General features: G+C 44.5%; 1 protein-coding gene across 1 annotated transcript; it reads right to left on the reverse strand.

The window, feature by feature from the left end:
- Positions 1–12,207: 12,207 nt before the first annotated feature.
- Positions 12,208–24,338, reverse strand: LOC120843412. The gene is made up of 5 exons (XM_040214794.1): positions 24,195–24,338; positions 21,555–21,727; positions 17,670–17,740; positions 14,866–15,069; positions 12,208–12,494 (listed from the first exon to the last, which is right to left on the reverse strand). Exons 1-5 carry the CDS (start codon positions 24,336–24,338, stop codon positions 12,208–12,210), a joined length of 879 nt encoding a protein of 292 aa, XP_040070728.1.
- Positions 24,339–26,605: the final 2,267 nt, after the last annotated feature.

Here is a 26,605-nt window from a genome sequence, read left to right on the forward strand (position 1 = left end):
CCCAATTAGATGAAGTCCGAATGCGTAAACGTCGGTGAGGTAACCTTTGAGTGCACATAAAGAAACCATTTCTGGTAGAAATCCCTAAGCCTTACACTACGATGTATCCCGTTTCGTATGTGCTGATTTCAGATGTTTTATTTGTAATTTATTTTGATGTTGCAATTTGTCATTTATAATTTCCGAACCGGTTCGCGAACCGGTTCGCGGATCAAATTAATCGAACCGGAACTGAACCGGAACAAAATAAATTTACCTGAACCTGAACCGTAACCGAACCCGTATTTTTTTCGGTTCGACACACTGATATATATATATATATATTTCCTATTAACAACACAAGTTACTTTTCTAATTCTCATATATGTTGAGCATGTGAGGTGGATTGAACTTTTGGCTATTTCGAAAGTTGCGGGCACCGTTGACCACATTGCTTTTTCTGGCTCTCAATAAGGCCGCTGCTGTATAAACTGAAGATACTGTAATTCAAATAAACGCAACAAAAGAAGGCTTTGAAAATTTAACACATGCAATTTAATTATTACTTATATGAGAACAAAGGACACAAGTGCTGTGGCAGAAACCGGAGCTTCAAGATTAATAAAAAATAAGTATTACCGTAATGTCCCCTCTTTTTGGAGCTCCTATTTGGACTTAAATTGGCCTCCTTTAATGTTTGTATCTTAGTGTAATATAGGGAGTATTATTAAGTAATTCGACACCAACCTAAAGTTGTGTACTAAGCGATCGTTCTTTCACAATGTTTTTATACCTTCCTGGGTTTTTTTTTTTTTTTTTCAAATTCCGAAAAATTAGAAAATATCAACAAATATACAATTAATTTTACGAAAAGGAAAGAGGGACATTTAAGACAAACAGACAAGGCAGGGCTCCCGACTTTCAACTAAACCTTTACTGCCTCGACTTCGCCTTTAGAAGTTCGAGGGCGGGCGTCGGGGACGTAAATTACTAAATAGGGAGGATGGAGGGTGAGAGAATCGTGAGCCATGTGGCCCTGGCTGCAGCTAAGCGTGCACGGTGGAAGGGGGCGGTTGTCTGCTGTGTGTCAACTGACACGTCGCCGTTACCCGCAGCCCCGAGTGCCGACGTTCCGCTCTTGGGGAAGGAAGGGAGGAGGGGAAAAAGGCGCCGAGAAAAGGAGATGTGCCGGCGATGCCCTCTTGGGGAAGGGAGGGGAGAGGGGGAAATGGGCGCGGTGAATAGGAGGAGAAGAAGATACAAGAATTTAGACTTTTTATGCCTTTCGAGGAACGTTCTCGCCCCGCAGGAAGCGAATCTCTTGATCGGAAAGAGAAAGAGATGGGCTAGACAGGTTTGAGACTGAAGATTTGATATGTAGATACTCAAGGATTTCCCTGCCGAATCTAGATTTGTGTCCGCAAAAAATTTTGGTTTTCGAGAACTAGGGGTTGCACGAGGGGCAGTTTTTGGCGTGTGCCACGACTGGATGGAAGGAGCCCGGGGAGGGTGACGAGATCTTGGCGTGCTCCCGGAGACGGTCATTCACGCAGCGCCCCGTCTGACCGATGTACTCGGCTCCGCACACAAGAGGAATACTATACACCTTCTCCCTTGTGCAAGGCCGAAAGCACTGCGCGTGTTTTTTTTTTTTTTGTTTTTTTGTGCATGTGGGTGCGGGTTCTGGGCTTGTGACTTGCTTGCACATGCCTCCGAATTTAAATTTGCATGTGAAAAGAACTCTGGTGCTGATTCGATGTGCAAGCGCGCAGAGTTGGTGTGCCGTGTTGTGAGAGTTAAAGATGCACGCTGGGCGGGCCGACTGGGTCCTGGAGGGGGCCTCCTTTGGGCGGCTCCTAGACTGCAGGATGAGTTTCTTGCTGATGTTATCTAAGAGGTCAACCGGCAGCCCGCCCTCCGGTGCCTGGTGGCCTGCAGCGACAGGCTCCCTCTGATCATTTGATCGTAAGATTTTTTGCAAGAGGAGGAAAGGAGAGATTGAACAATTCCGGACTTAACGGTTTTTGAATAAAGGCTAGGGAAGGGGAGGTCAGGTTTCTGGGAACGCTGTTGAAAAGACCAGCATAGACCGTGAGATGAATGGGTCAGTCAAAGATCAAGGAATTGAAGGCCCTCCTGAGTAGGGTCTTCCCTTTTGATGGTGAGGCCACTGGCGTTAGTTTTGAATGTCTGAAGGATGGAAACATCTGAGTTTCAGAGAGGATAAAGAACGAGATAGTCGTCAACGTACCGGAAGATCTTACATTCATTACCCGAGCGAGCAAGATGCTCATTCACCGCGCGATCCACAAAAAATAGATAAATCTCGATGAGGATCTGCGCGAGGCAGGAACAAAAAGTTAAATTTTATTATTTTAGTTCAGCCAAATGCCATATTGTATAGAAGGTGTGAGAGAAGTTTCATTGTTTTATTAGCACTAGCTATATTCTAAATGTTCCTTAAATAAGGTAAAAAAAACTATTAATTTCATATATTTATAAATTAAAGATGCCTCACTATTTTTACATCATTTTTTGCTTGGTATGACTAGAAGCACAACATAATACGCCTGGAAAGATTGAACCGTTTTTACACCGGAGAAGTTGAGATAATGTCAGAACATCTTGAAGGCATATGTCGGGGTACCATTCACCCTTAAAAATATGACGAGATGACGTGCCTTATGGTAGGAAGTTTTATCTCGTTTTAGAGCGCAGCTCTTAGGGGCCCGTTTCCGGCATGGGCGGCGTCGCCGTCGGTGTAACCGCAAGGTTAAGTGACCCCCCAAGGTCACGTGACCCTCCCCTTGAGGTCACGCGATCCCCAGATCCCATGACCCCTCCACGTAGCGTGAACCCCCCCCCCCCCCCCCCCCCCCGGTCGCGTGACCCTTCAGGTCACGTGAATCCCCAGGTTCACGCGCCCCCTCGCCCCAGGGTCACCCCTTCGGAGGATATGTAGGGTGGTTCGTTTTCGGGTAAAACCCGATTTCAGCCGATTTTTACACCCCGAACGCGTTTAAGAAGAATCGGGTTAAAATTGATTTCTCCCCGAATTCCAAAACCACAGAACCAACCCATTTATTTTTACGCCGCACGGAGTTTGCGGTGCACACACGCTAGCTACCCTACCTCGGGACAGCAGTGACCTATAGTTCATTACGCAAGCTGCGTGCAGCAGTGTGGACGCTACACGACTCTGAACCAACCGCCTAACGAGCGCGCCTACCTCACCGTGACATACTGTGGAGGCCAGCTGAGGAAAAGCGACAATAGGCGTTGGGGCCTCGGAGGAACATTTCCGTCCACCCGCTGCGCAGGTGGAACCGCCTCGGCGCGCAACGTAGCTTCGGCCCTGCTGCACTTAGCTTGTGAAATGCACTACCTATCCCCCTTCAATCGTTGAGGTGTCGACGCCCAGCAGGGTTTCTCGGGCAGCATGGGCATCTCGCTGGCGGCCAACTTTTCTCACGAACAACGTCCAAGCCAGTCAGTCGCGTAAACAGATCGCGAAAACTTAATAGGTTTATTCCATAGCGAAATATCTGATCAAAGACGACTGTCCCTCGAACGGTCGGGGTTTTTGTTGACACCTGAGGGAGAGGAGGATTCCGTGGGTGGTGCTTTCTTTGAAGCGACCGACGGATATCGGAGCTGGAGAACCCTGATGTCCCCCCTATTACCAGCACCAAAGAGACCGCTAATTTTAACGCGTCAGCGTTAAATCTCGTAATACACTCCAATAGAAAAAAAAAACGAATGTATTATTGATTACATTTCTAAATTTAACCCGAAAAAAACCCGAATTTCGGAATGTGTTCACAATAAACCCGATTTCTCCCCGATTATCAGCTTGAAAAATAGCACCCGATTTTGACCCCCCGAATTAAAAAAATATAAAACTTGAAAATGAACAACCCTAAGGATATTGAAGAATGAGGGGAGGAGGAGGAGAAGGAGAGGGAGGAAGAGCAGCCTACCCTCTTCTCAATACCCTTCCCTCCTCCTCCCCTCCTCATGGCCTTATGGCAGGAAGTTTCATCTCGTTTTTCTTGTAACTTCGTTTACGCGGCTAATGCCTGGTCGGGCGCAGTTCCTTTACGCGCGCTTATGCTTGTGCCGGTACCAGCGGGCCCGCTCTACGCGGCCCGCGGGCAGAGTTTCATTGGGAGTACTGCAGCCAGCTACGCGCCAGTCGGAAGACGTCCGCGGGCCGGAATTGGCCCGTGGGTTGGGGTTCGAGAATGCAGTTTATGCTCATACATGCTGTATTGTTGATGGTGCAGAAACTTTCGCGCAACCGTTAGGGTTAGAGAACGTCCGCAAACAAGAATTACAGTCGATGAAACAAATGCAAGTTTCGGAATAACTGCGGTAAAATAGTTTTGAAAACAAATATGAACGGAAATTGTTTTTGAAATGGTGGAGTCGCCATTTCTTATCTCGGTCATTGTTTTCCATTAAACATTCATTCGCCTCGTTAAAATCTTTACTGTTACCTTTTTCGAAACACGGAGGTCTACCGGTGCACCAAATTTGACTATGCAGGACCGGACGTTCGGGATTTGAAATTTTGTCTCGGCCCAACGACACCCGGTCGGTGAGCTTCGCTTCAAGCCAAGAAATTAGACCTCTCGTAGCCTAATACCTACGGCAACGAGCAGCCGTTCAGATGTGCCGATAAGTCGACTGTTGGGGTCTGTCACCCCTTCAGTGTTCTCGCCTGGACAAAATCGTGTTCGAAGATTAGTGAAAAACAAACTGCGCCTACACCCTTCACTCGGGTAAACGAACGTGAAACAATGCCCACGTTCAATTGAACCCCTTAACTGAGGAAAGCAAAGGCAACGACACTGACTGTGGCGTGACGCCCGCGGATCTCATGCACGCCCACGTTGGATGGGCTGGGCGGTATTTCGTAGAAGCCACAAGCGCCGGAGCATTGTGCCGTTCATCTGCCTGACTCAGCTACGTTAACGCGCTGCGCTTTGATATTGAGGCTTGCCGGGCGTTTCAAAATTTCAGATGTAACGCGCAAAAACATTTACCGCCCCACAAATGGCCGAGTGGGAAATCATCTCGCTGACAGAACTACCGAATTAGAATTGAACCCACCGCGAACATCGTCTCGACTAACGTTTGGGTTTCGTCACTTGTCCCTGAATTTTGCGAATTATAGGGGAAATGAATACTTTATCTGCAACCATGAAATTTCAGAATTTGAGGCTCATGAAGACGTGCAGATAATCAGACTCTGGGTATTTTATACGGCATTGACGAAGAAAAAGATCTCTGAGCCCTTTAAAACTTACTTAGGGTGCTGCACGCAACGCATAGTGAGTGCTGTACTTCTCGGTGTAGAAAGACGGAGGGCTGTTGAAAACTTTGAGGGCCAAGGGATCCCTAGATTTGAGCCAAAATATGCCTGCATGATAAGAGAGGGCGTCTATAAAGTTACATATTTCAAATTCACTGATTTTCCCAAGGTTTTTCTTTAATAATTTTATTAAATTCCCTGATCATTACAAAATAAGAAAATGCGGAGGACGGGGTTGCAGTGGCTGTTCGGACTGTTTTTTTTTAATCGGGCGAATCGGATGTTGGCTGGCGCTGCCCCGTTATGAGTCGGGCAACTGTTACTCAGTACAAAGTTCATTTGCGCCATACCCACCTGCTTCGTTGCGTGCCACTGTGCCGCCCACATTGCACATTTCCTCAAACTTGCCAACTTTTGGACGATTCTTCTGACAATTCGCTCACTTCTCCGGATGCATTTGAATTCCTTGACAATTCCAGGATTTATACGTTGGTAGACATCCTGTCGCCAGAACTTGTGGCCTGTGGCACATGTCACCAGTTCGGCTAGAAACAAGAAACCTCTCCGAATAAGACGTCAAGACGACCACATGACTGAGTGCGCAAAAGAAACGGCCTAGTGCAGAAACTGTTGTAGTCAACATCCCGGGACCGGCGCTAGATGCTCCAAAACAGCTCATCCTTGCATCACAAGGCTAGTCCCTGGACGGACCGGTCCCAGCCTTGACCTCAATGGCTCTTCAAAAATGAATTGACGATTTTTTTTTTTTTTTAATGTCTGCTGTGATAACTTACTTTAGCGGCACGGTCAACGCTCCCTGTTCACACACCACCTAGCGGTAAAACTTCAAGAAAATGAAAAAAAAGGGAGGCAGGCATGTAACGGCACCTGGGTAATGGGGTTCCCGCTCAAGGCAGTGATCCGGCGGCGAGGCGGGACGACCTGACTGCGTCATGGGCAAAATCTGAAGCTCTTCTCAGAGACAGCTTCGAACTTCGCCAAAACTCCACGACCTCGATTCAGGGCGACAGCTGACGCCTGCAGCTGCATAACATTCATATGATCCTCTGAACACGACATTCCGCTCTAAAGGTTGCCCGATGATGAACTCTCTGGTGGCTCTTCAATGGAACTTCCCCGAGTTTCCTCCACAATAAACTTTAAAACAACTATATAGGTTTATCCGTCCTTTAATCACTTTCCCTTGAAAAACAAAAAAACAGTTCTTTCAAGGCGCATCTTTGTCAGACATATTTATGTCAATGGGGCCCAGATCCTCGTGCAAAACCCGGGCTTTTCTATTCAGTAAATATTTTTAGTACATATGTTGCACTACACAAAAATAGGTGTGCGAGAGGAGGGACTCGTATTAAACCAACAAACTGTAATATATCGCACACAAACATGACAGGCAAGCTTTCACTTCCAAATAAGAACACATTTTTATTCTCAGGTTTGCCAAGTTAGCAATCAGAGAACTGCTAAACTTAGAAGAGGCACGAATGGCAAAGTAATGCAATCGATTGATTTTATTAGTCCATAAACACTATAAATGAATAAAGCCACACTCAAACGAAAGCTTTCTTTTTCCTTCGACAGACACTTAGCGCCAGGCAGTTTCGGTTGCGCCCTCTAATAATTTTCGTACGTGATGTGAGGAGTAGAATTTTCTTCATCGTTATGTCACGAGTGGTATTCATGGCTATATATTATCATGGCTATATATTCCAAGCTTCTATTGTGGCTAAAAACCACAATAGAAGCTTGGAATCATCACGTTCTTAAAACAACGCCGTTGAAGTAATTATAGAGACATCATAGTGAGCGTTTGCCCAATCACGAATGCCGATCACAGAGACGCTTTTTGGTTAGCAGTGTAGCCAATAACCCCCCTGTTTCTTTTTCCTCAATTGAGAAGTTCCCTTTGAGTCATTTTCTTTGTTTACAAAGCCTTTTTTTTTTCTTACTTCATTCTTGGCTGTTACAGAAAATGGTTCACTAACGCCAGCTCACCTGCTTGCACATTGACTCTCTTTTCGTTAGATTATATCTGTTCACAGAAAGATGTCCCCTTTTTAATCACGACTTGGTGTGTGCAATTCACTTCGGAGTTGTCTGTTAATGCTGACTCCATGTGTGCGGCCATACCATGCCGACGTTATCCACATGTTTCGCAAGTAGTTGCGTTTTGAAGTACCGGTATCTGGTCGTCTGACAGCACATGCAACTTCCAGTTCTCATGTCTCGAAGTTTCGGGTCCTATATAAAATTAATAAAAAAAAAAAAAAAAAAAATAAAAAAAAACAACAGAACTTTGAGACTCGGTGCCTGTGGCTTTCAGTAACTAAGTCTTAACTAACGCGTGATGCGTGGGTTAAGAGCGTGAACATTTGTATCTAAGCGATATGTGTTCAAAGTACAAAAATCGTTGCGCCCACCATGTTTTATATATTCAATTACTGTTTTCTGCGGAAAGCCATTTAAGAATTACTCAGCAGGCAGGTACATTGCTCCAGGACCTCTGCGGCTGTCGGCTACAATTTAACAATTACATTACATCGTCAGGAATGTGCATCACGTCTTTGAACTATATTATTGTTCAGGATTGGCTCCTTGGTGGGGCGTTGAGTGACGTGAGCAATACATTCACCTTGTGCAATGTGGAAATTTTGACACTTTGTTTTTTGCTGCAGCTGCTGCAGCAAAACGCATTATGTTCATTCTGCTGTGCTTGATCAGGATTGTTCATTTTAATGAGCTACTTCACCCTGAAGTTGTTCAAATATTTACCAGATATTTCTGTCGAGCTGGCAACTATTCAGAGGCAGTGTCAGCACAATGAAAATAGGCTTAGGAGATCAAACCCGTCGTTTCTTTTGGTGCTCAGATAATTCAACCAAGACTTGAGGTCAATCCAAAGTGAAAGTGGAGTAGTTTTGCACGCAGAAGTTAGGTATTCAGTTAGACACTTCAAATCTTGAACGATCGCATCGCCTAGGCAGATATCAGCCAGAGAAATACAGGCCTATCATTGTCAAGTTTGCCAGATACAACGACAAAAAAAAAGCATTTTGGCTGCCGGATTTAAGATAAAATATACTCCTTTTTCTGTACGAGAGGATTTTTCTCAGTTTGAGCGAATTGCCCGTAGCAACCTTTTCGAGTACGGGAAAAGTTTGAATGTACCATTTAAAGTTTGTTTTGATCAGCGACCTATTAATAGCAAACGTTTTTTTCTTTCACGAGGAGTCCCAGTGAGTTGTTGAACAATTATAACCAAGGGCATGTCCCTATGATTCGCAGGGGCCGTCTTAAAAACGTGAATCTTGGGAACGGCGTATTAGAGAAAAAATATATTTGAAACTCTCGCCCGAGTCAATCAGGTAGCTGTCAAAAAATTGCACAGCTGCAACATGCATGGTGTTAACTGGCCATGGGTTCATGGTGCGGCAGGGTAGGCTGTCGACGTCTTGAGGGAGCATCACACAATCACAGGGTATGCTAAATGCACATTCTTGCATTCTAAGGACTTACCTCTAAAACAAGGAGCAGATTCTTTCAAACACAAAAGCCAGCAAAAGCTGGCTTTCGCATGGTCAATCACTGATCACAAAAAAAAAAGAAAACAAAATGGGCGTCAAAACAAGTGCGGCTGAAATTTTGCGACTGTCCAGACAGCAGGTAAACACTCGCGTTTGTTGCGCATAGAAGACAATTCACTCAGTCTTTTACGGCCTGTAGCTAGTAGAAAATGTAAAGACAAGTTTGGCGAAAATAATCCCTGGAGAAGGGGAACAAGAGGGACAAAGGACAAACAGAAATCTTCAAACACAGCTAGGTGACTGGTGTGCGACCGAAATAATCCGCCTGGTCCGGGTGTCGAACCCGGGACCTCTCCATTTTCAGTGGAGCGCTCCACCAACTGAGCTAACAAGGGGTTAGACGTCAGTAGAGCAAACGGGTTTTATCAGCTGCCACCAGTCTAACACCAAAACGGTCGAAGCTTGCGTTTTGAAGTTATGACTAGATGCAATGCAAGCGAGCTGGACAAAAATGACGAAAATAATCCCTGGAGAAGGGGAACAAGAGGGACAAAGGACCAACAGAAATCTCCAAACACAGCTAGGTGACTGGTGTGCGACCGAAATAATCCGCCTGGTCCGGGTATCGAACCCGGGACCTCTCCATTTTCAGTGGAGCGCTCCACAACTGAGATAACAAGGGGTTAGACGTCAGTAGAGCAAACGAGTTTCATCAGCTTCCACCAGTCTAACACCAAAACGGTCGAAGGTTGCGTTTTGAAGTTATGATTAGATGCAATGCAAGCGAGCTGGACAAAAATGACGAAAATAATCCCTGGAGAAGGGGAACAAGAGGGGCAAAGGACAAACAGAAATCCCCAAACACAGCTAGGTGACTTGTGTGCGACCAAAATAAACCGCCTGGTCCAGGTATCTTAACCGGGACCTTTCCACTTTAAGTGGAGCGCTCCACCGAGTGAGCTAACAAGGGGTTAGACGTCAGTAGAGAAAACGGGTTTTATCAGCTGCCAACAGTCTAACACCAAAATAGGCGAAGCTTGCGTTTTAAAGTTACGATTAGATGCGATTAAATGCAAAGGTGCAAGCTAGCTGAACAAAAATGACAAAAATAATCCCTGGAGAAAGGGGATAAGAGGGACAAAGAACAAACAGAAATCTCCAAACACAGCTCGGTGACTGGTGTGCGACCGAAAAAAATCCACCTGGTTCGGGTATCGAACCCGGGATCTCTCCATTTTCAGTGGAGCACTCTACCAACTGAGCTAACCAGAGGTTAGACGTCGGTAGAGCAAAGGGATTTTATCATCTGCCGCCAGTCTAACACCAACACGGGCGAAGCTTGCATTTTAAGGTTGTGATTAGATGCAATTCAATAGAAAGGTGCAAGAGAGCTGGACAAGAATGACGAAAATAATCCCTGGAGAAGGGGCGAAAAGACAAACACAAATCTCCAAACACAGCTAGGTGACAGGTGCCCGACCGGAAAAATCCGCCTGATCTGGGTATCCAATCGGGGACCAGGCGGATTTCTTCGGTCGCGCACCAGTAACCTAGCTGTGTTTGGAGATTTGTGTTTGTCCTTTGTCCCACTTGTTCCCCTTCTCCAGGGATTATTTTTGTCATTATTGTCCAGCTCGCTTGCACCTTTGCATTTAATTAAATCTAATTAAAAAGACAAGGTGTTGTTGTTTTCGTAAATCGGTACTGGTTTTCTTAGATCTTAATGCGATAGCCATATTTGGGTTGCTTCATCGTAACTATTTTGATAGGCAACACAATACGCATGCACACGCGAAGGTAATTAGGGAATAAATAAATTGAAACAAAAAATCTGGGTTTCCCCAGAGTGAAATCAGAAACAGGACACCATGAATCGTGAGCCTTACGTTCAAACACCGGGCAAGAGGGCGAATATATTTATTAATTGCACAAGCCAAGGGGACGATTTTGAAGCGATATTTATTAAGTTACCTTTTATGCCCTATGGCGTGCATGGCAGGCCGCGGAACAGGGCGCTCCTTCGGTTTACGAGAGTCTTCACAACGCCATGCAAGAGTAACAAGTGGTCTGACGAGGACATGTGTAAACAGAAGTGCGGATCTGCGGAGTATACACCACTTATGTGTAATGATAATGACCGACCATTTGACGCTCGGTTACCCATGAGTTTCGTCGCAACTTAAAAGAGCGGTTCAACGATATTCAGTTCTAATGTTTTCCACGAGCTTAGTGGCGCAGGAGGGACTCAAGGATACTTGCACGCAACGCCACTAGCCAAGAAAATCCATGCACCAGAAGAGCGAGGTATCACTCACTAATGCATGCATCCAACGTTTTTTTGTTTTTTTTTTTTTTTGTTATGGGAATCAGTTGAGTTTGTTGGTACATGTTATTTTCCTTTGCCAATAAAGAAAACAAAAAACAATGCAGCTCGTACCAATAATTTCAAGGACAAAAGCGAGCGCTTTCATTGAATCTCTCCTTCGCGAAACCTGGTGACGTAACTGGGGATCCCCCCCCCCCCCCCCCCCACCCCAATGACGAGATTTGAATGCCGCTCACAGATTGGACCCGAGCATTGCGTGAGTACTCGATTTGGGCTCGTGATAATCGATAGCTCGAGAAGCATCTGGGTAGTGGCCCATGTCCAATCGCTTCAATGACGACAATAGCCGAACCATAACGATGTCTGGAACTCAGCGTGTGTCCCACGCTTTGTCAACCCTAGCGCGTGGCTATGATCAACATTAGCGGCGTATAGTCGGTTGCAGATCGTTTGGCCTATTGTTCCGGCAGCGAGTTGGGGGGTGTAAAACAAACGCGTCTTTCGTGGGTTTAACGTCAGGAATCCGTTCCGAGCGGTATTCGCGCAGATTACAAAACTCGTTGCATTGTCCCTTCAATCAGCGGCATGTTGCCTTCAAAGAAGACAAGGAATGCTATCACAATTCGACGCAAACTGTAGCCGAGCACTGCAGAAACGCAGGCCCCATGGTTTTAATCAAAGAAACCATTTTGAAGTCACAAATGTTTATTGAAATAAATGCTTATTTTATTGCCATTTTTATCGATATAATACCCACACCAAGTATATCTTAGGTACTCCTCGCTAAAGTTTACTTTTTTACCACTAGTATTTTTTTCCGCACTGCCGACTGCAAGATTTCTTCTCGAGATATCACATCGCACAAGTTACTGCTGCTTTCTGCACTTGTCCGAAGTCATCCCCAGTGTTTAGATGACTGTCTTAGATACTGTACTGGTTCCCATTTACGGAGCAACAAAGGACAACGTCAAAGGATAGTTAAAGATGATTTGAGCGCGATGTCCGATACAGAGAGGGGAAGTGTATTTGCTGAAGTTATTGCGCTAATTACTTGCGTTTACGTCACCCGATGCGGCGTCATCTGTTTTATCTACCTTGTCGCAATCTGCCTTGTCATAAATTCGGTATGTCGGATATCCACAGTTGAGAAGAAATGCGTATCGACAGCTGGACGGAAGTTCCTTAAATAAGGAATTATACATATACGTAGTTTTGCTCGAACTGTCAACTTCCTTCTCCTTTTCCTCACTTTCTTCGCTTCCTGCTCTTGTAGACACTTGGGGAATCGTCACATTTTTTAGCAGATCTTCCCTCAACCAGAATTCACAAGCTGGAAAGGAAAAGAACGATATATTGAGGCAAAAGAAAAAAACGCGCATGTCAGTTTATAACAGTTCGCTTAAGATAAAACAAACGAAAAACAAGTGGTTTCATGGAGAAAATATAAATATAAGTTTGCCCAACCTGAAAAGATGTATAAAAAAAAAAATACGAGGGAGAATTTTTTTTTTTTACTTTTGCAGAACAACGAAATTAAACTAAGGTTCAAGGTTCACAGACAGAGTGTAATCATTTTAACATGCTCTCAAAGATATGACACTGAGCACTTCAATAGATTTTTCTGCGATTTTAAACTTTGTGTTCACCAGTATGGCTATCGCTGCGAGCTTTTACGGTCTGTCATGCTGCAGAACATCACCGCTGTCCTGGTTTTCAGAATCCGAATGAGTTTAGAAAGGAGCACTTTAAATATTGCCTTGTCTATGAAAATTAAGACAGAGATTAAGCAAGATGGCTGCCGTCTGTTCCCCGATCAACGTGCAATAAGGGATTTTAACTTCGCCACTTGAAAAGGTTTTCTACGAGTAGAGTGAAGATGAGGAGTTAGATGAAATTTCAGGAAAACCGAAGTCTAATTTTTCATCCCTGGCCCTTTTGTCGAACTAGAAGTAAAATACTAAAATCAGAATACGGGATAGCACACACTACTCGACCGCCGGTCTCTGCTAGCAAAACTGTTTGTACCCTTGTATTAGGGGTGTTTAACTACGTTATTTCAATCAGGTGATTTATTTTTCCTATCCTACTTTTTGACTGAAGCTTCGAATATTAGCTGCTGTCGGGGTGGCACCAAATTCAGATCTCCAACCTTTGTGACCCGTGAAATTCGTACCTGGAGATGTCTTTACATATTTAATAAACTACAGTGTTCTCCGGCATATTGCTACACTAATTTCGTGCTTCATTTACGTCGTTTTATTGCTACTTTAGAGGAACAAAATACGCAGATTATCTTTTAAAATTAGCATCGTGCGAACGTGGTAGCTACACACGCGTTAGGACTGCAATTCTTCGCCAGGTTCGTGGCTGAGTGGGCGTTGTCCTTGCATCTATGCAATTTCAGCTCCCGCTTCACCTGACCTGGTGGAATACTTGAGTATATTTATCAACCACTGATCTAAAAAGGACCTCTCCAGACCTTGGCATGAGTATAAAAGGAGTCATATAAGTTTCCGCATGGGGTCAGCACCACGGTAGTGTGCAACACGGCCAGCTACGCCGACAACGACGCATCCTATATACGTTTGTAAGGAGCCGCGCTTCAAGAGCTAGTCTGGCCACCGTGGATGGAACACACTTCGCTTTTTGCGCCAGTCTGGAATCCGTGCGTACGCCTCAGAAACGTTTGACTCTCATAGGATATGCTCACACATGCAGCAAGATGGCGGCGCTCAGAGACCGTGCTTGCAAACGTCTATAGATCCTTCAAACAGTCACCGGCTGCGCGCTGCCATTCTTGGCTTCTGCTCTGGGGAACACGTTCTGAGCCTGCACAGTTGCTTTTTATGCCGAACATCAGGCTGTGCGCACGCGTCCACATCCCACTGACTTGGCATTTTTAGTCTGGGTGATAAGCGCTGGAAAGGATTATTGAATTGAGCTTGCATGGAAGTGGACTCTCGCCTCATTCGTGTCAGTTGATTTCGAATGCATGGGCTGCTCGTGACGTCATTCAAAGAGCGCTCCGATGACCACCAGAGAAGAGGGGAAGAGCGAGCTCTCCTCTTATCAGGATACTCTTTTCTGCCTCCCGGATTTGCAGAGACGTCGGTAATCTTCTCCGAGACGCTTATAGATTAACCCGTCACTAAAAATTCTTACAAAAGCAGCTCACCTCTCCTCCTTTTACATGGTGGTCTAAAGTATGCGATGTGACGTCAGTGCAGCCCACGTGTCTATCTTCTTGTTATGTCTATGTTTGTGTTAAGTCGCAGTAAACTTTTTACACATATCGCCCTTTGCTAGAATGATTTTGTCTCGCCCTTTGGGTGATTTTCGCAGTCATTGAACGCTTAGTTGTCGGTTTCTGGACGGCACGTGACTGTAAAAGTGTTTGAGTTGGTATTAAGATCGAAACGACTTTGAGTATCTTGCTAAAAGGTATGTTTGGGCTAGTTGGTCGACGAGCATCTTGGTTTAAAGTAGCCCGACAAAACAAGGACAAAAAAAAAAAAGAAACGACAGAGACGACAGCGGTGTTTTCTGTCTCGTCTATACGTTTACCTTGTTTTTGGTCGGGCTGTTTTAAACCAAGATGTTGAATATCTTGCATACATTTCAGTTCAGTTTCTTTCATTTTGCGCCTAGAAAACGTTCTAAATAAGTTGCCACTGTAGTAGAAATCACTTCATTATACCCACATGCAGAGTCCAGTCGATTTTGTAGTGATCTCAGTATATGACAAAAGGAATTGCTGAATAGCACGTAGTTTTCTGAATATATACTGTAGGGTGTTCGCCAACACTCCGGATGATATATGGTGCAGCCTCTGTTATCGCAGAGGAAGTTGAAATTGAGATCGTAGCAGCTTCCATTTGGTGATGTGGCTTTACGCTTAGGCTGACCTTGAAAAGAAAAATGGAAGAGAATTTTTTTAATTAAGTGGTACGTTGTGAGCTCGACACTATACGGACGGATAGGATTTGAGTCAGGAATTTGCGTGTAGCGTTAACGCCCAAAATTACACAGTGAAAAACAATTAGAAAAAATGCCGCAAACAGCTATAATTGCAGTCAACAATAAACGGTGTCAGAAATTATACAAAACAAGTAAAGAAGACAGAAAAAGAGTATTAGCCACGGATAATAGAACCCACTTAAAAGTGTCCGCACCAATAGCTGCTGGGTAAATTTTCTGAGTACGCCTTTGTTTGAGCGTGTGCACTGAGCTCATCTTAGAGACGAGTGCTGCATCAGCGGTTGGGAAAGACTCGAATTAAATCCATCGCTTCGTGCCCAAAAAATGGCGACGGCCAGTGCTGCTGTGGTGAAATTTTGAAAATAGTGTATTGCGCTGATCCTTTAAGGCCCTGGTATGATCCGACGTCGAGTTTAGCAACCGCGGCGTAGCGCAGCGCACACAAATACTTATTGGTCGCAGATATTGAGTCCTGCGCTACGCCGCTTTCGCTCCGCCCAACGTTGGAGTATAACAAAGCCTTTCGACTAATGCCGTCGAATGCCCAGAATGTACCCAGGTGAAGACGCCATTGAGCTTTCTGGTTAGTGGAAGTTGGTGGCGGAAGTCTTCCACGTTCAATTCCCGAGTAAAAGCGAAAGGAAAACGTTTTCTATGTAGCCTTCAGCCTTCTGTCTTTCTTGAATGGCGTAACTTCTTGTTTGGGCGTTTTGCTCATACCCCGGCATTGGAAGTTGATACCATTGCAAGCAAATGCCACTCGTTTTTCCTCTGTCTCCCACGTATTTCTAATAGCTTATAAGCTATTAGAAATAGCTTATAATTAGTTAAATATTATAGCTTTAATATTATAAGCTATTAGAAATAGCTAATTATAAAACTGTAGGTTTTAATAATATATACTTTCTGCTTCTTATACCCTACACAAAAACTGCGTAACAATTCAAATAATTACAAGAAGTATTCAAGAAATAAACAGTAGTTTATAATCCGCTTACTCTTCAACTTACAGGGAAACACGAGATCGCGGTTTCGAAACATGCTCTCGCTGAACAAGCACGCACGTCAAGCATAATACGTCTGAAATTAAGGGAGGAGCGCCAGCTTGCCCGCGTTTCTCAAATTTTACTCATGCACTAGGCTTTGGCTTTGAATTGGGGCTCTTAAAGCAGGAGAGAGAAACCGGGCACAATACGTAAGTCTTGCGACCGCATAAAAAGATTAAAACGCGCGAACGAAATATTTTAGACGGTTACACGGATTGCTCTAATTGCTGACAGCCGCCATTTTGTTGCTCTCAATTGCCGCGCTGCGACGTCATTAAAAAAAAAAAAAGCCTGTAGGTTTAGGCGTAGCCTCCTTTATACTGACAAAACCTGGTAGATTGTCACGCGACGCGGCCGCCGAAAGTGAAAAGTATCGTTTAACGGGCGCCCCGCTGCGGCGAGACGCCGAAACACATTTGTCCCGAGCGATGGCATATCCGCTCGTGCTTTTCGCGTTCCTCGGGCTGCCCTTCTTTTCTCTTCGGGTTTAAAACCATGTTTCGGGTTCTCGCCGCTGCAAAAGCTGTGCGCTGAATACCAGACTCCACGAGAAATGCTGTGTGCTACCAGATCCTCGCGCTTCAAATCTGCGAACGGGCACGCTATGGCTCCGCCGTCGAACTGCCAGGCTTTGTGAGTATAAAGCAGGCTATGGTTTAGGTAATCTGAGAACATTTAGTTGCTTCAGGTTAATGCGAGATAAGTGTCAAAAGTACATTAGAGAGTGTTATTTTGTCGATTCTGTATTATAAAACCTCGAATAAGAATTGCATATTATATGGAAATACGATCTAAAAAAAAAAAAAAAAAGAAGGGTAACTCTTTCAAGGGTTGAATAGAACTGAACGTGCGCATATTTTGAAAAAGAAAACAAGAACATATATGGTAAAAATACGTTCAATAATTTTAATTTACTCGTACACATGAGGAACAAAATGTTGCAGAGCAAACCAGAATTATAGTTTGAATGTCAACATTTTGGTAATGTGAGGCACTTGCCTAACATTACCAAACTGCAGTGACCTCGTATTCCTGGTAAGTTTACACCGGTTTATGTGCACTGCCAAATGTTGGATACAAAATAGCCTAGTGGAGCCTATTTAAGCTAATATTAAACCCTGTACGTCCACAGAGGTTATTCAAACAAACATGACACTAGTAAACCACACCAAAACCGTTGTCGCACTCGGTACACAAATATATAAAAAAAATGGTACTTGCACGCACCTTTAGCATGAAACATATGTGAGGGGTTAAATAAAACAATGGAGACCACCCAAAAATTTTAGACCAGTATTGTTAGTCGACAGATGTCCCGTTGACAACCTGGCAATTAAACTGTGCTTAATAAATTCATAAATAGTTGCTGCATTCATGGTGCGCCTCCCGGCGACAACTGGTTCGCTCACAACGCTTGCCAGAAATCGTGCGGTGATGATGTAAGTGTTAATTATTACTGCAAGAGATTGTAAGGTACGTACCCAGTTGCATATTATTTTCAATACTATAATCCTTTTGTTTTACAGCTTGAACAAATTGTGTTTTTGATTTCCTATAGCACAAGATGGGGGGAAAAAAACTATGTGTAGACATCTTGTTTACACTTAAAGCCCGACGTACAACCTCGATTTTCTGCAGGAATGATATTCCTCTTAGCGCACCATTCTCCTAAGCTGCGAGGGGAGCCAAGTTCGGGCAAGCTAGAAAGTGGAGAGGATATAGGAATGGAGGAGGCATGCAAAAGTGTAAAGCGCGAAGTGTACGCCGGCTTGGTATATATTAACTAGGCATTATCTTTCCCGCTTTTTCTAAGGCCATGGTAACTTAAGTTTTAGCCATTGTACATTTAGCCTATCTCAAATTCATAAATCGGAAATATAAATAGTAACCAAAAGTAAACGTCAAGTTATCACTTAGCTGCTTTCGTACCTTCACACTAGTCAAAATTATTTCACCAATATGCGGGAGACTTCTCTCGTTCTCTTACAAACGCCTAGCTTGAAATTAAAAATATATATATATATTTAACAGTTTGCTTATTTTTGAAATATATGAACTGAACCTATCAAAAGGCTTAAACGTCATTCCTTCTGTGTGTCACTACCGGCAAGGGAAAAAGAAAGGATTCTTAAGTATAATTTTTCTTATCTTTCCCTAGGGAAATTGAATTAAACCTGACCACAAAATCGTTCTTCATTAAAAAAGAAAAGAACTCTGTCTTTTAACGAAACAATACCATCGAAGGGGGATCGGTGGCTGAATTTGTTTTGGGATGTCCTACAGAAAACATTGAAGAAAGATCTGAATATCTGTGCATATATCATACGTTTTTTTGCCATTAAAGCATTATGATACTTTTCCTTATGACCTGCTCACCATGATGGGTCTGCATTGCCTTCGGAAAACGAGGATTATTCATAGAAATGCTGATCCTCCACGGTCCACTAAGTCCAATGTCAGACAAACTATGTCACGCGTACGTAATGTGTACGACCGCCTTAAGAAACGCCCAGAATGGTATACACTTCTTGACAAATGTGCTCATCTTCCCGACTTTTAGAGATGTGACCCTCTTCGAAATATGTTACCATGGCCCTCTTTCTTCGTAATTCCCTGTGACCATCACAAGGCGTCTTGAATGTAAACAAGGGATAACTATGTTAGACTGTGTATTGATTGCTTCTACCGATCTTTTTCTGAGTAATAAATACAACAATAGTGGTCTAGCGCACACCAGCTTGGAGAACGTGGATCGAAAGCTCGTGCTGCAGAACCCAGTATTCTGGGTTCTATCCCCACCCGTGCCAGTTTCGATCTGGATGAGCATCGTACCGGCATGCGGTCGTGATTCACTACTGCGTGGTGAACGTTAAAGATCCCAGGCTAGCGGCTGTACTACAGTGGCTAAATTGCTGATCTACAGCGAGTGACTCGTCGCAACTTTTAAATGGCTGACCAACTACACGCGGTATAAATATCCACACAACCCCAATTCTTCTTCTTCAATACCATCCAAAAGAGACTAGACACAGACACGAGAATCTGAGCGAATGAACTATTTTCGAAACTATGCTACAAACATAAAATGCCTAGCCCTAAAAGGTTTGCATATGCTTGCTACTATGGATGTGCCAGGTATGTCAAAGCGTTATCTTTGAGAAAGGACAAATAATGCTGGTTCACATATCGATGATTATTTTGTGAGATCGTTTTTCTAAATTCTTGCCAGCTGCCAGTGGGAGCTGGCAACTTATGACTTTTTTAACTTTTCAGTAAATGGCCCTTTTTGGTTTTTGCACACAAGGGTGGGTGTCGTTTTTCCGTATCTTAATCTTGCCTTAGTGAAATAAATTATTCTTTTTCTTCCGCTGCCTGATCATTATGGTCACATTCAAGCTTTCAGTATGTGCGGATTATGCACCTTAAAGAGGGGGCGCAACGATATTCGGGATTTGGCCAGTTAACTGCGAGAATTAGTCGTAGAAGCGTTTCGAAGAACACGAAACGCTTTTACCTTGTGCGCGCTGATTTTTATTTTATAAAAAAATAAAAAAAATTGAAGGTCGCCGTATTCCTCAACTCTCGAACCCGTATTTTGAGTGATGTCACTTGTAGTACCACCTTGTCTCCCATTGGGTTGGGAACCCAGCGCACCCTCTGCCATTGCCCAATGTTGAAGGTATAGCATCGCCGAAGATTGCGGCGTGCGATCGACACAAGAGACTGTTCACCAAGGGGCTTGCGTCGATTTTAGCAGCGGATGGGGGCTGGTTTAGTTGACTGATGTGTGCTCCCAATGACGGGACACCGTCACTCCCATATCTGCCACACCCGGCTACAGATCGGCAAATAATGCGTTGTTGTTTTTGTTTTTGCGTTTAAACAGCGGAATCGCAATATTTGAGGGGAAGGGGACGCGTTTTCTTTCGTTTGTGCCAAGTCAGACATATCGACGTAATACGGCGAGCAATTGTGTTCCAAAATCCGTCGCTGGCACATCGGAACAAAGGAGGAGCATGCCAATCAAAAGGCAACATTGCCTGAGGTCGGGGAGAAACAAAAGCACTTGTGCGCGTTTCGGGAGTAAGCAAACGTACGAGGTATGCAAGAAACAGACGAACTTCCACGTTGTATACGCCGATACAGAATCGAGATACATACTTACTGCGGTGTTACAATAGAGTGACCAGTGTCATGTACGTATTGTGTTATTGAAGAGCATACGAAGATCATCTCGAAAATATGTAGATAAAATTAACCGTACTGAGCGGATGAGAGAAGCGCTACATAGCCGCTCAAAAGACAAGATCTCTGACGGCGTCGTGCTTCAAAGTTTGAGTCTCACAATTACCCTTTCAATTGTGCTAATCCACCACACCGCCTTGTCTTTTCGACGTTCCCTATTTGTTCTATGAGTGCACTGAACGGAATTGTAGGCAAACAGAGGTGTTCTGGAAACACATGCCATCGTGTGGAACGCGGTAAGAAAATGGCTGGAACTTTGCACGCGCTTGTGGTGCTCCAGAGGTTTTCTCACTGTTTGTCCCGCCACGTCTACATGCATTCATGATTTCTTGTTTAGAAGCTTTACTAAGTACAGTATCAACATTTGCGGGACTCAAAAGCCACGCTTGAAGATATCAATGACCATTTTCATCTCTGTGCATGGTCCGTAAAGAGGAAATAGTCGAAAACAGTCCAATTTAATAAACTTACTGATAAATGATTTAGTACGATTCAATTTCCTCTGCATACCTTTTATTCTTTCTTCTTGAGAGACCACGCGAGCTTTTGAAAATTTCCCGAAGATCGTATTTGATGCAGATTTTGTTAAATCATATCTTGTCAGCCTTAGTTGGCTCAATTTGCGAAGCTTCCATATAGTTTTGGAGTTGCGAGCAGCCTCATCTTTTTGTATAAGCAATGTCTTCTGCATGTTTCTTTAATCTTTCCGCGTAAAATAAAGATTTGCTTGTTCTCGCAGCCTATACAATATTGTTGAAATGTATTTTTTGCCGTGTATACTTTCAATGACACATTTAAATATGGTGCGCGCCAGTGCACATGCGGTGCTCAGACGATGTAACTATTCTGCTATAATAGTGATCCTATCTTATTTATGAGAGGGCTATCGGTACTTCTGTATGCATCCTATTTTGAAGCCTTAGTATAAACAGTTCGAAATAGTATATATACAAAATTATTGGCTAAAAATTAAAGTAATTCAAGCCCGTGATCGTGCTTCAGTGAAACTCCTGGATACTTATTGGTTTTTGAACAGGCCACTAACCCCTTCAATGGACTGGTTGGATATTTTAATTAAAACGTTTATGGTAGGGACATTGTGAAGCAATGGACATACTTACATTGTTTTAGATTTTTTGTCGTACCATTTTGATGTGTAGTTGGCGCTCTTCAATGTGTCATTGAGGTCACTTGTTTGCACGTGAAGACAGCTAATACCTTTGTAATGTTCTTTTGTCCCCAACCCGCTACTATAAACTAGATAATAGCTCTGATTCGCCGTCCTTTCGATTATCTGAAAATATATTAATGTTTCTTGTAATTATTTTGACACAAATTACATAATAAATAAAAAATGTGAAGACATTTCTACTCAGAGCTAAGCTAAACGTAAGAGGACTATCGAATTTTTTTTTTGTTTTTTTGCATTCATATTAATTTGTAATGAGGATTGAAAATGCAGACTCCACTCTCATCCATGCAGTCTCCGTGTGAAAACACGTCATTGATTCTACAGAAGAATAAAAATGACAAATGTAGACTGGACGTAAATAACAAACACTTAAAAGGCTTTAAAAGGACACTGACACACCCCAATTTTTTTTATTTTTTTTTGTCACGCGATTGTTGTCGGAACACTACCCAATTAATATTTTGCTACAGAGTCACGTATATTTTTATTAAAGCTAAAAAAGCAATTGCTCGAGACCCAAACCAAAACTCCCGCACCGCACTAAGAAGTGGAGAGGATAAAGTGAGTGGCGGAAGTCACGTGGCTACACCCGACCGTGAGATATTTTTTTTTTCCGCACGTAGCAGACGAAATGCGGTCGTTCCCCGTGCGATTCCTTTGCAGACATGTTTGTTTTGCTCGCTGTTCTGCACTTCAGATGTACATTTAAGTGTCGACAATTTGTAGTGAGTGCCCGAGTGCCGTGGTGAATTCGCGTGATCGGCTCCGAGAAGAATACTCCCAAGATGTTGCGTGAAAAGTTGCCTCACATGTCCTGGTTCAGAAAGTGTCATTGTGCGGCAGACTGCAAAATTTTCCGAAAGATGAACGAGTCGAGATTCAATGGCTGGCTGCAATTCTAGTAGAACAGTTACGCGAAGCTCGGAGAGCGGACGCACCTGATTTATATGCTCCTTGCATTTTGTGGAAAGTTACAACATTAAGTTCGCAAATGTCAAAAATGGAATCCCATACCATTTAGTTCAGCAACATGTCGTGCACAACAATTGGTTTTTTCAGTGATAATTGTAAAACAAGAAATGTAAACATCGGAAAATGCTTGACAAAAAAAAAAAGGGAAAAAACGGTACACCACACCAGGGATTGAACCCGGGCCCGCCGCGTGTGAAGGAGACATCTTTCCACTGAGCTACTGAAGGAACTCAATCATGCGTAGTAAGGCAACGGGTAGACTGTATGTGAAAACTTTGATGCCCATTTTCCCTTCAGTACACGCAATCCCGGCTTGAAGTCCGGCAGCAGAACGCATATGCCACATTCGCACCTCGTAAGGAAACCGTACGCGTGCATATTCAACTCCAAGTACGCACATCGTGCTTGATGTTTGAGCAAGGGATGTTTTCAGCCACGAGAAGGAACGACGGCTCGGCGACGCCTTCGTGCAATCGGCTTGCTGGTCGCGCGTGTCGTACGGGATGAATATCAGTTCTTTTGATCGGTCCAAAATTTCTCTTTCGAAGGAAGACAGAATTCACCGGTACCGCGAACGACAGTTTTGAAGTAGAGGTCGAACACCCGTCATCCGCTGCCATCCGCTAGTCCCACGATACGCAAAACGACGCCCTGTTGAGAATTACGCAGTTAACGCACAGAAGACTTCCGGTTGTCTGTGCTAACTCTTTTTTTTTCAATTAACATATTTGCAGTTTCTCGGAAGCAGCAAAAAATGGGTTTCATGTTTTTTTTCTATTTTTGATATTGACTCTGTGCCTTCAATGACCCTCGACTTTGATTAAATTTGGTGGTGGCGTCGAAACCTTAGAAAACGGCCCGTGACCACGGAAAAGAGAGTGAGCGCGACTCAAACCGGCCAGTTCTCGATCGGCGGTTTTCGCGTGGAAAGAAACCAAATTTCGAGCCGCGAATTTTGTTCTGGGTTGTAGCGCTCTCATATCTGTCACGTACAACTAAAAGCCTCGGCTAGTTTAAATACCCTGTGAATGCCCCGTTAAAGACAATATTCGTGCTTAAAAATAAGATCAATAGACAAAACTGTTCGAAGAAACGAACAGACAGGCAATATTGATATTAAGTAACAAAAATAGCAGCGTTTGTGTACCTTCATTAAGCTGATTTTGATTATAGGCATCACATTTTATGGCGTCATCCTTTGAAATGTGTGCCACCTGGGAAACGAGTATATTAAGCCGCTGCCGATAAAATAAAACTGCTTTCTTTCCAAAGGTTAAAAACATCTACGCATCCTCGAAGGCTCAGACTTCGCCCAAATATAACGCAAGACGTTAGTGAAAAATAAAAATTAAAAACAAATTGTAACTAAGGGTTCTGGTTATAACATTTCAAGGCAATCAGCGATTCTTGCACTACGCAGCGGGTTTTGGTTTCAGCAGGGGCATTATTCGGGTACATGTATTCACAAAGTAATCCGGCTGCCATCTCTTCAATAATATAAAGAGGATCTCGACTGAAACAGCAATCGCTTTATTAGCAGGCAGAAGGCTATAATATCGTTACAATAACTTATATTCCCGGTGAAAATAAATCCTACCTTCCAGGCATCCTGCATCGCGCCAAGGTTTTCTCTGTTCAGGTCAGGATTGTTGTCTGCCGGTTTCTTCCAACTTTCAAACTCTACGTCGGCGCATGTCGCAGAAACGCTTAGACAGAACACCAAATGTTTCAGGGACAGCATCGTTGACGACCTCTCAGACGCAGTGGCAATATGGGCAGACGTGTTCGCTTTATATAGTTTCCCCGATTACGTAATTCTTGGAAAAATCGAAATTTCTTTTCTTTTTGTGTTGTTAAAGGAAAGACTCAGTTGTGTACACTTAAAAAAGTCACTGCTCTCCCACCTTTTTTTTTCGAATTCGCTGGGTGTGCCTCTTTTCATTTTGTCAGGCAATGAATCCCCCGCTTGCAAGGATGTTCAATACCCTAGGACCCGGCATGACATCATGCGCAGCAGCAACGCCTAAAAAATAACTCAGTCCCAGACTGCCTTGCGAACCGACGCTGCTCTCATCGTCTGCTCGCCGCTCGGTCGGCTCGATTGGCTACGTGAGGCTTCGACTACGTCTGCTCCGTGCCTCTGATCTGTTTCGTCCGCCCGTTGTGACGGCTGGCTTTCGATACGATCGCGGCACACAATACAGTAACTGGTGTTCAACGAAATGGCGAATTTAATGAGATTTTGATATTTGTTGAGCTTGAATCGGAAAAAACTTTCCATGTGCAGTTCATTCATCCCAGAGACGAAAGCTTTATTGTCCTGTCTTCTCCCACGAGCCCTTCTGTTCTGCACCAGTGTTGACGAAACGGCACTCCTGGAGCGCATTCCTTTTACGAGGAAGGGAGGAACGCCGCCGTTCCATCTTCCATCGGTGGAACGGGAACTCATTACATTTCGAAATAACTGCCGAAGGAACGAATATTTTTTATATATATTTGAAACTTTATTTGGACCTTGTGGTAGGGTTGCCTTGCTGCATGCCCATCCGGGAGGAACAACACGGAGCCGGGGTTTCCAAAACAAGAAACTACATTTATTAAAGTAACAGGAATGGATTGTTAGTATCAAGTTCAACGTAAAACATTGCCGGAACGTTCGAACTGTACGCCTCCGTGGCCACGGTCCGTCTCCCCTTCTCTGTGGGCGTGTGCCTTCTTTTATAGGCTTTTGTGCTTTTCTATACGTGCGCTATTGCGCGCCTCGGCCGTTGTCCAGTTTGGGCATTCGGCAGCGGCCTCTGGCCGTGGTGGGAGACTTGCTCCCACACTCCCCCCCCCCCCCCCCCTTAAGCGTCTGGCATGTCGATGCCAGTGTTGTCGTGGTCGTCCTTGGGAATGGTTGTCATCGAGGGTGTGGACGGCGGCGCTGTATCGGCGTTAGGGCGCGCTCCAGGTTGCGCTTGTCCTTTGGTGGCCGTTTCCGGAATCGCCGGCAGCTGCAGTTTTCGGTGCCTTCTTGCCCACTGGCCGCAGTTCCACGGAGTGGGCCTCGCTGGTTGCTGCCCTCGGGGACTGGTACCGCCACGTGTCTTGGGACCCTGGTGTCCAGATGCCCGGGATTTGTAGTGGCGTCGCCCATGATCCATCTTCGTGAATCAAAACGAGCAATTGCCATGGGTTACTCTCATGTGTAAGCCCTGGCTCTATGATGCATAAAAAAAAAGGATAAAGGATCTGGGGTGGGCACAATCGCGCGATATTTTCCCCTCTCCCCCTCAGAAAGGCGATCAGACCCGTGGGATGATATACGATCGAGGTACAACGCTCGAAACCCGAAAAAAGTAAAAAAAAAAAAAGGAACAATTTTGTCCACCGCTTTACAACTTCTCTCAGCCGTCACGGACGTCGCAGATTGTACCGCCTGTGTGCCGGCGAGGGGGGTTCCGGGAACGGGCCGTCGTCGGCATCGGTCTGATCCTGCGAAAAACAATCTTCCGGGATGTGGAATTGTTTAAGGTCGGTGACATGAGTTGGTCCTGTGGACTCACCACTGAAATGGTGAATTAGCGTGTATGTAAGCGGGGAAAGCTTTTTGCCTACACGAAATGGACCATCCCACCTGTTGGCCAGTGAGGCCGTGAAGCCTTTCGCCGCGTCACTCAGGGGGTGAGTGCGCCTGAGCACCAAGTCTCCCACCTCGAACTGCAGGTCTCGGCGTCCCTGGTTGTACTGGTCGGATTGCTGCAGTCTGGCAACGTCAAGGTTCTCCCGGGCTTCCTTGAGGTTGATGGTGAAACGCTTTCGCAGGTCGTCTGCGAACTTTGTGTAGTTGCGGTCCTGTGCCCTGGGCTCTGTCGAACGGAGAGTGTTAGTAAGAGGGAAAGCAAGCTCTCTGCCAAAACTGAGCTGGGCAGGGGTGAGCCCGGTTGACCGGTTAACCGTGGTGCGAGTGGCGAAGGCCATTTCTGGGAGCTTCGCATCCCAGTCTTTGTGGCGCTCCGTATGTGC

This window comes from Ixodes scapularis, unplaced genomic scaffold (genome assembly GCF_016920785.2).
Source record: "Ixodes scapularis isolate PalLabHiFi unplaced genomic scaffold, ASM1692078v2 PGA_scaffold5__190_contigs__length_132052651, whole genome shotgun sequence".
Taxonomy (NCBI): Eukaryota; Metazoa; Arthropoda; class Arachnida; order Ixodida; family Ixodidae; genus Ixodes; species Ixodes scapularis.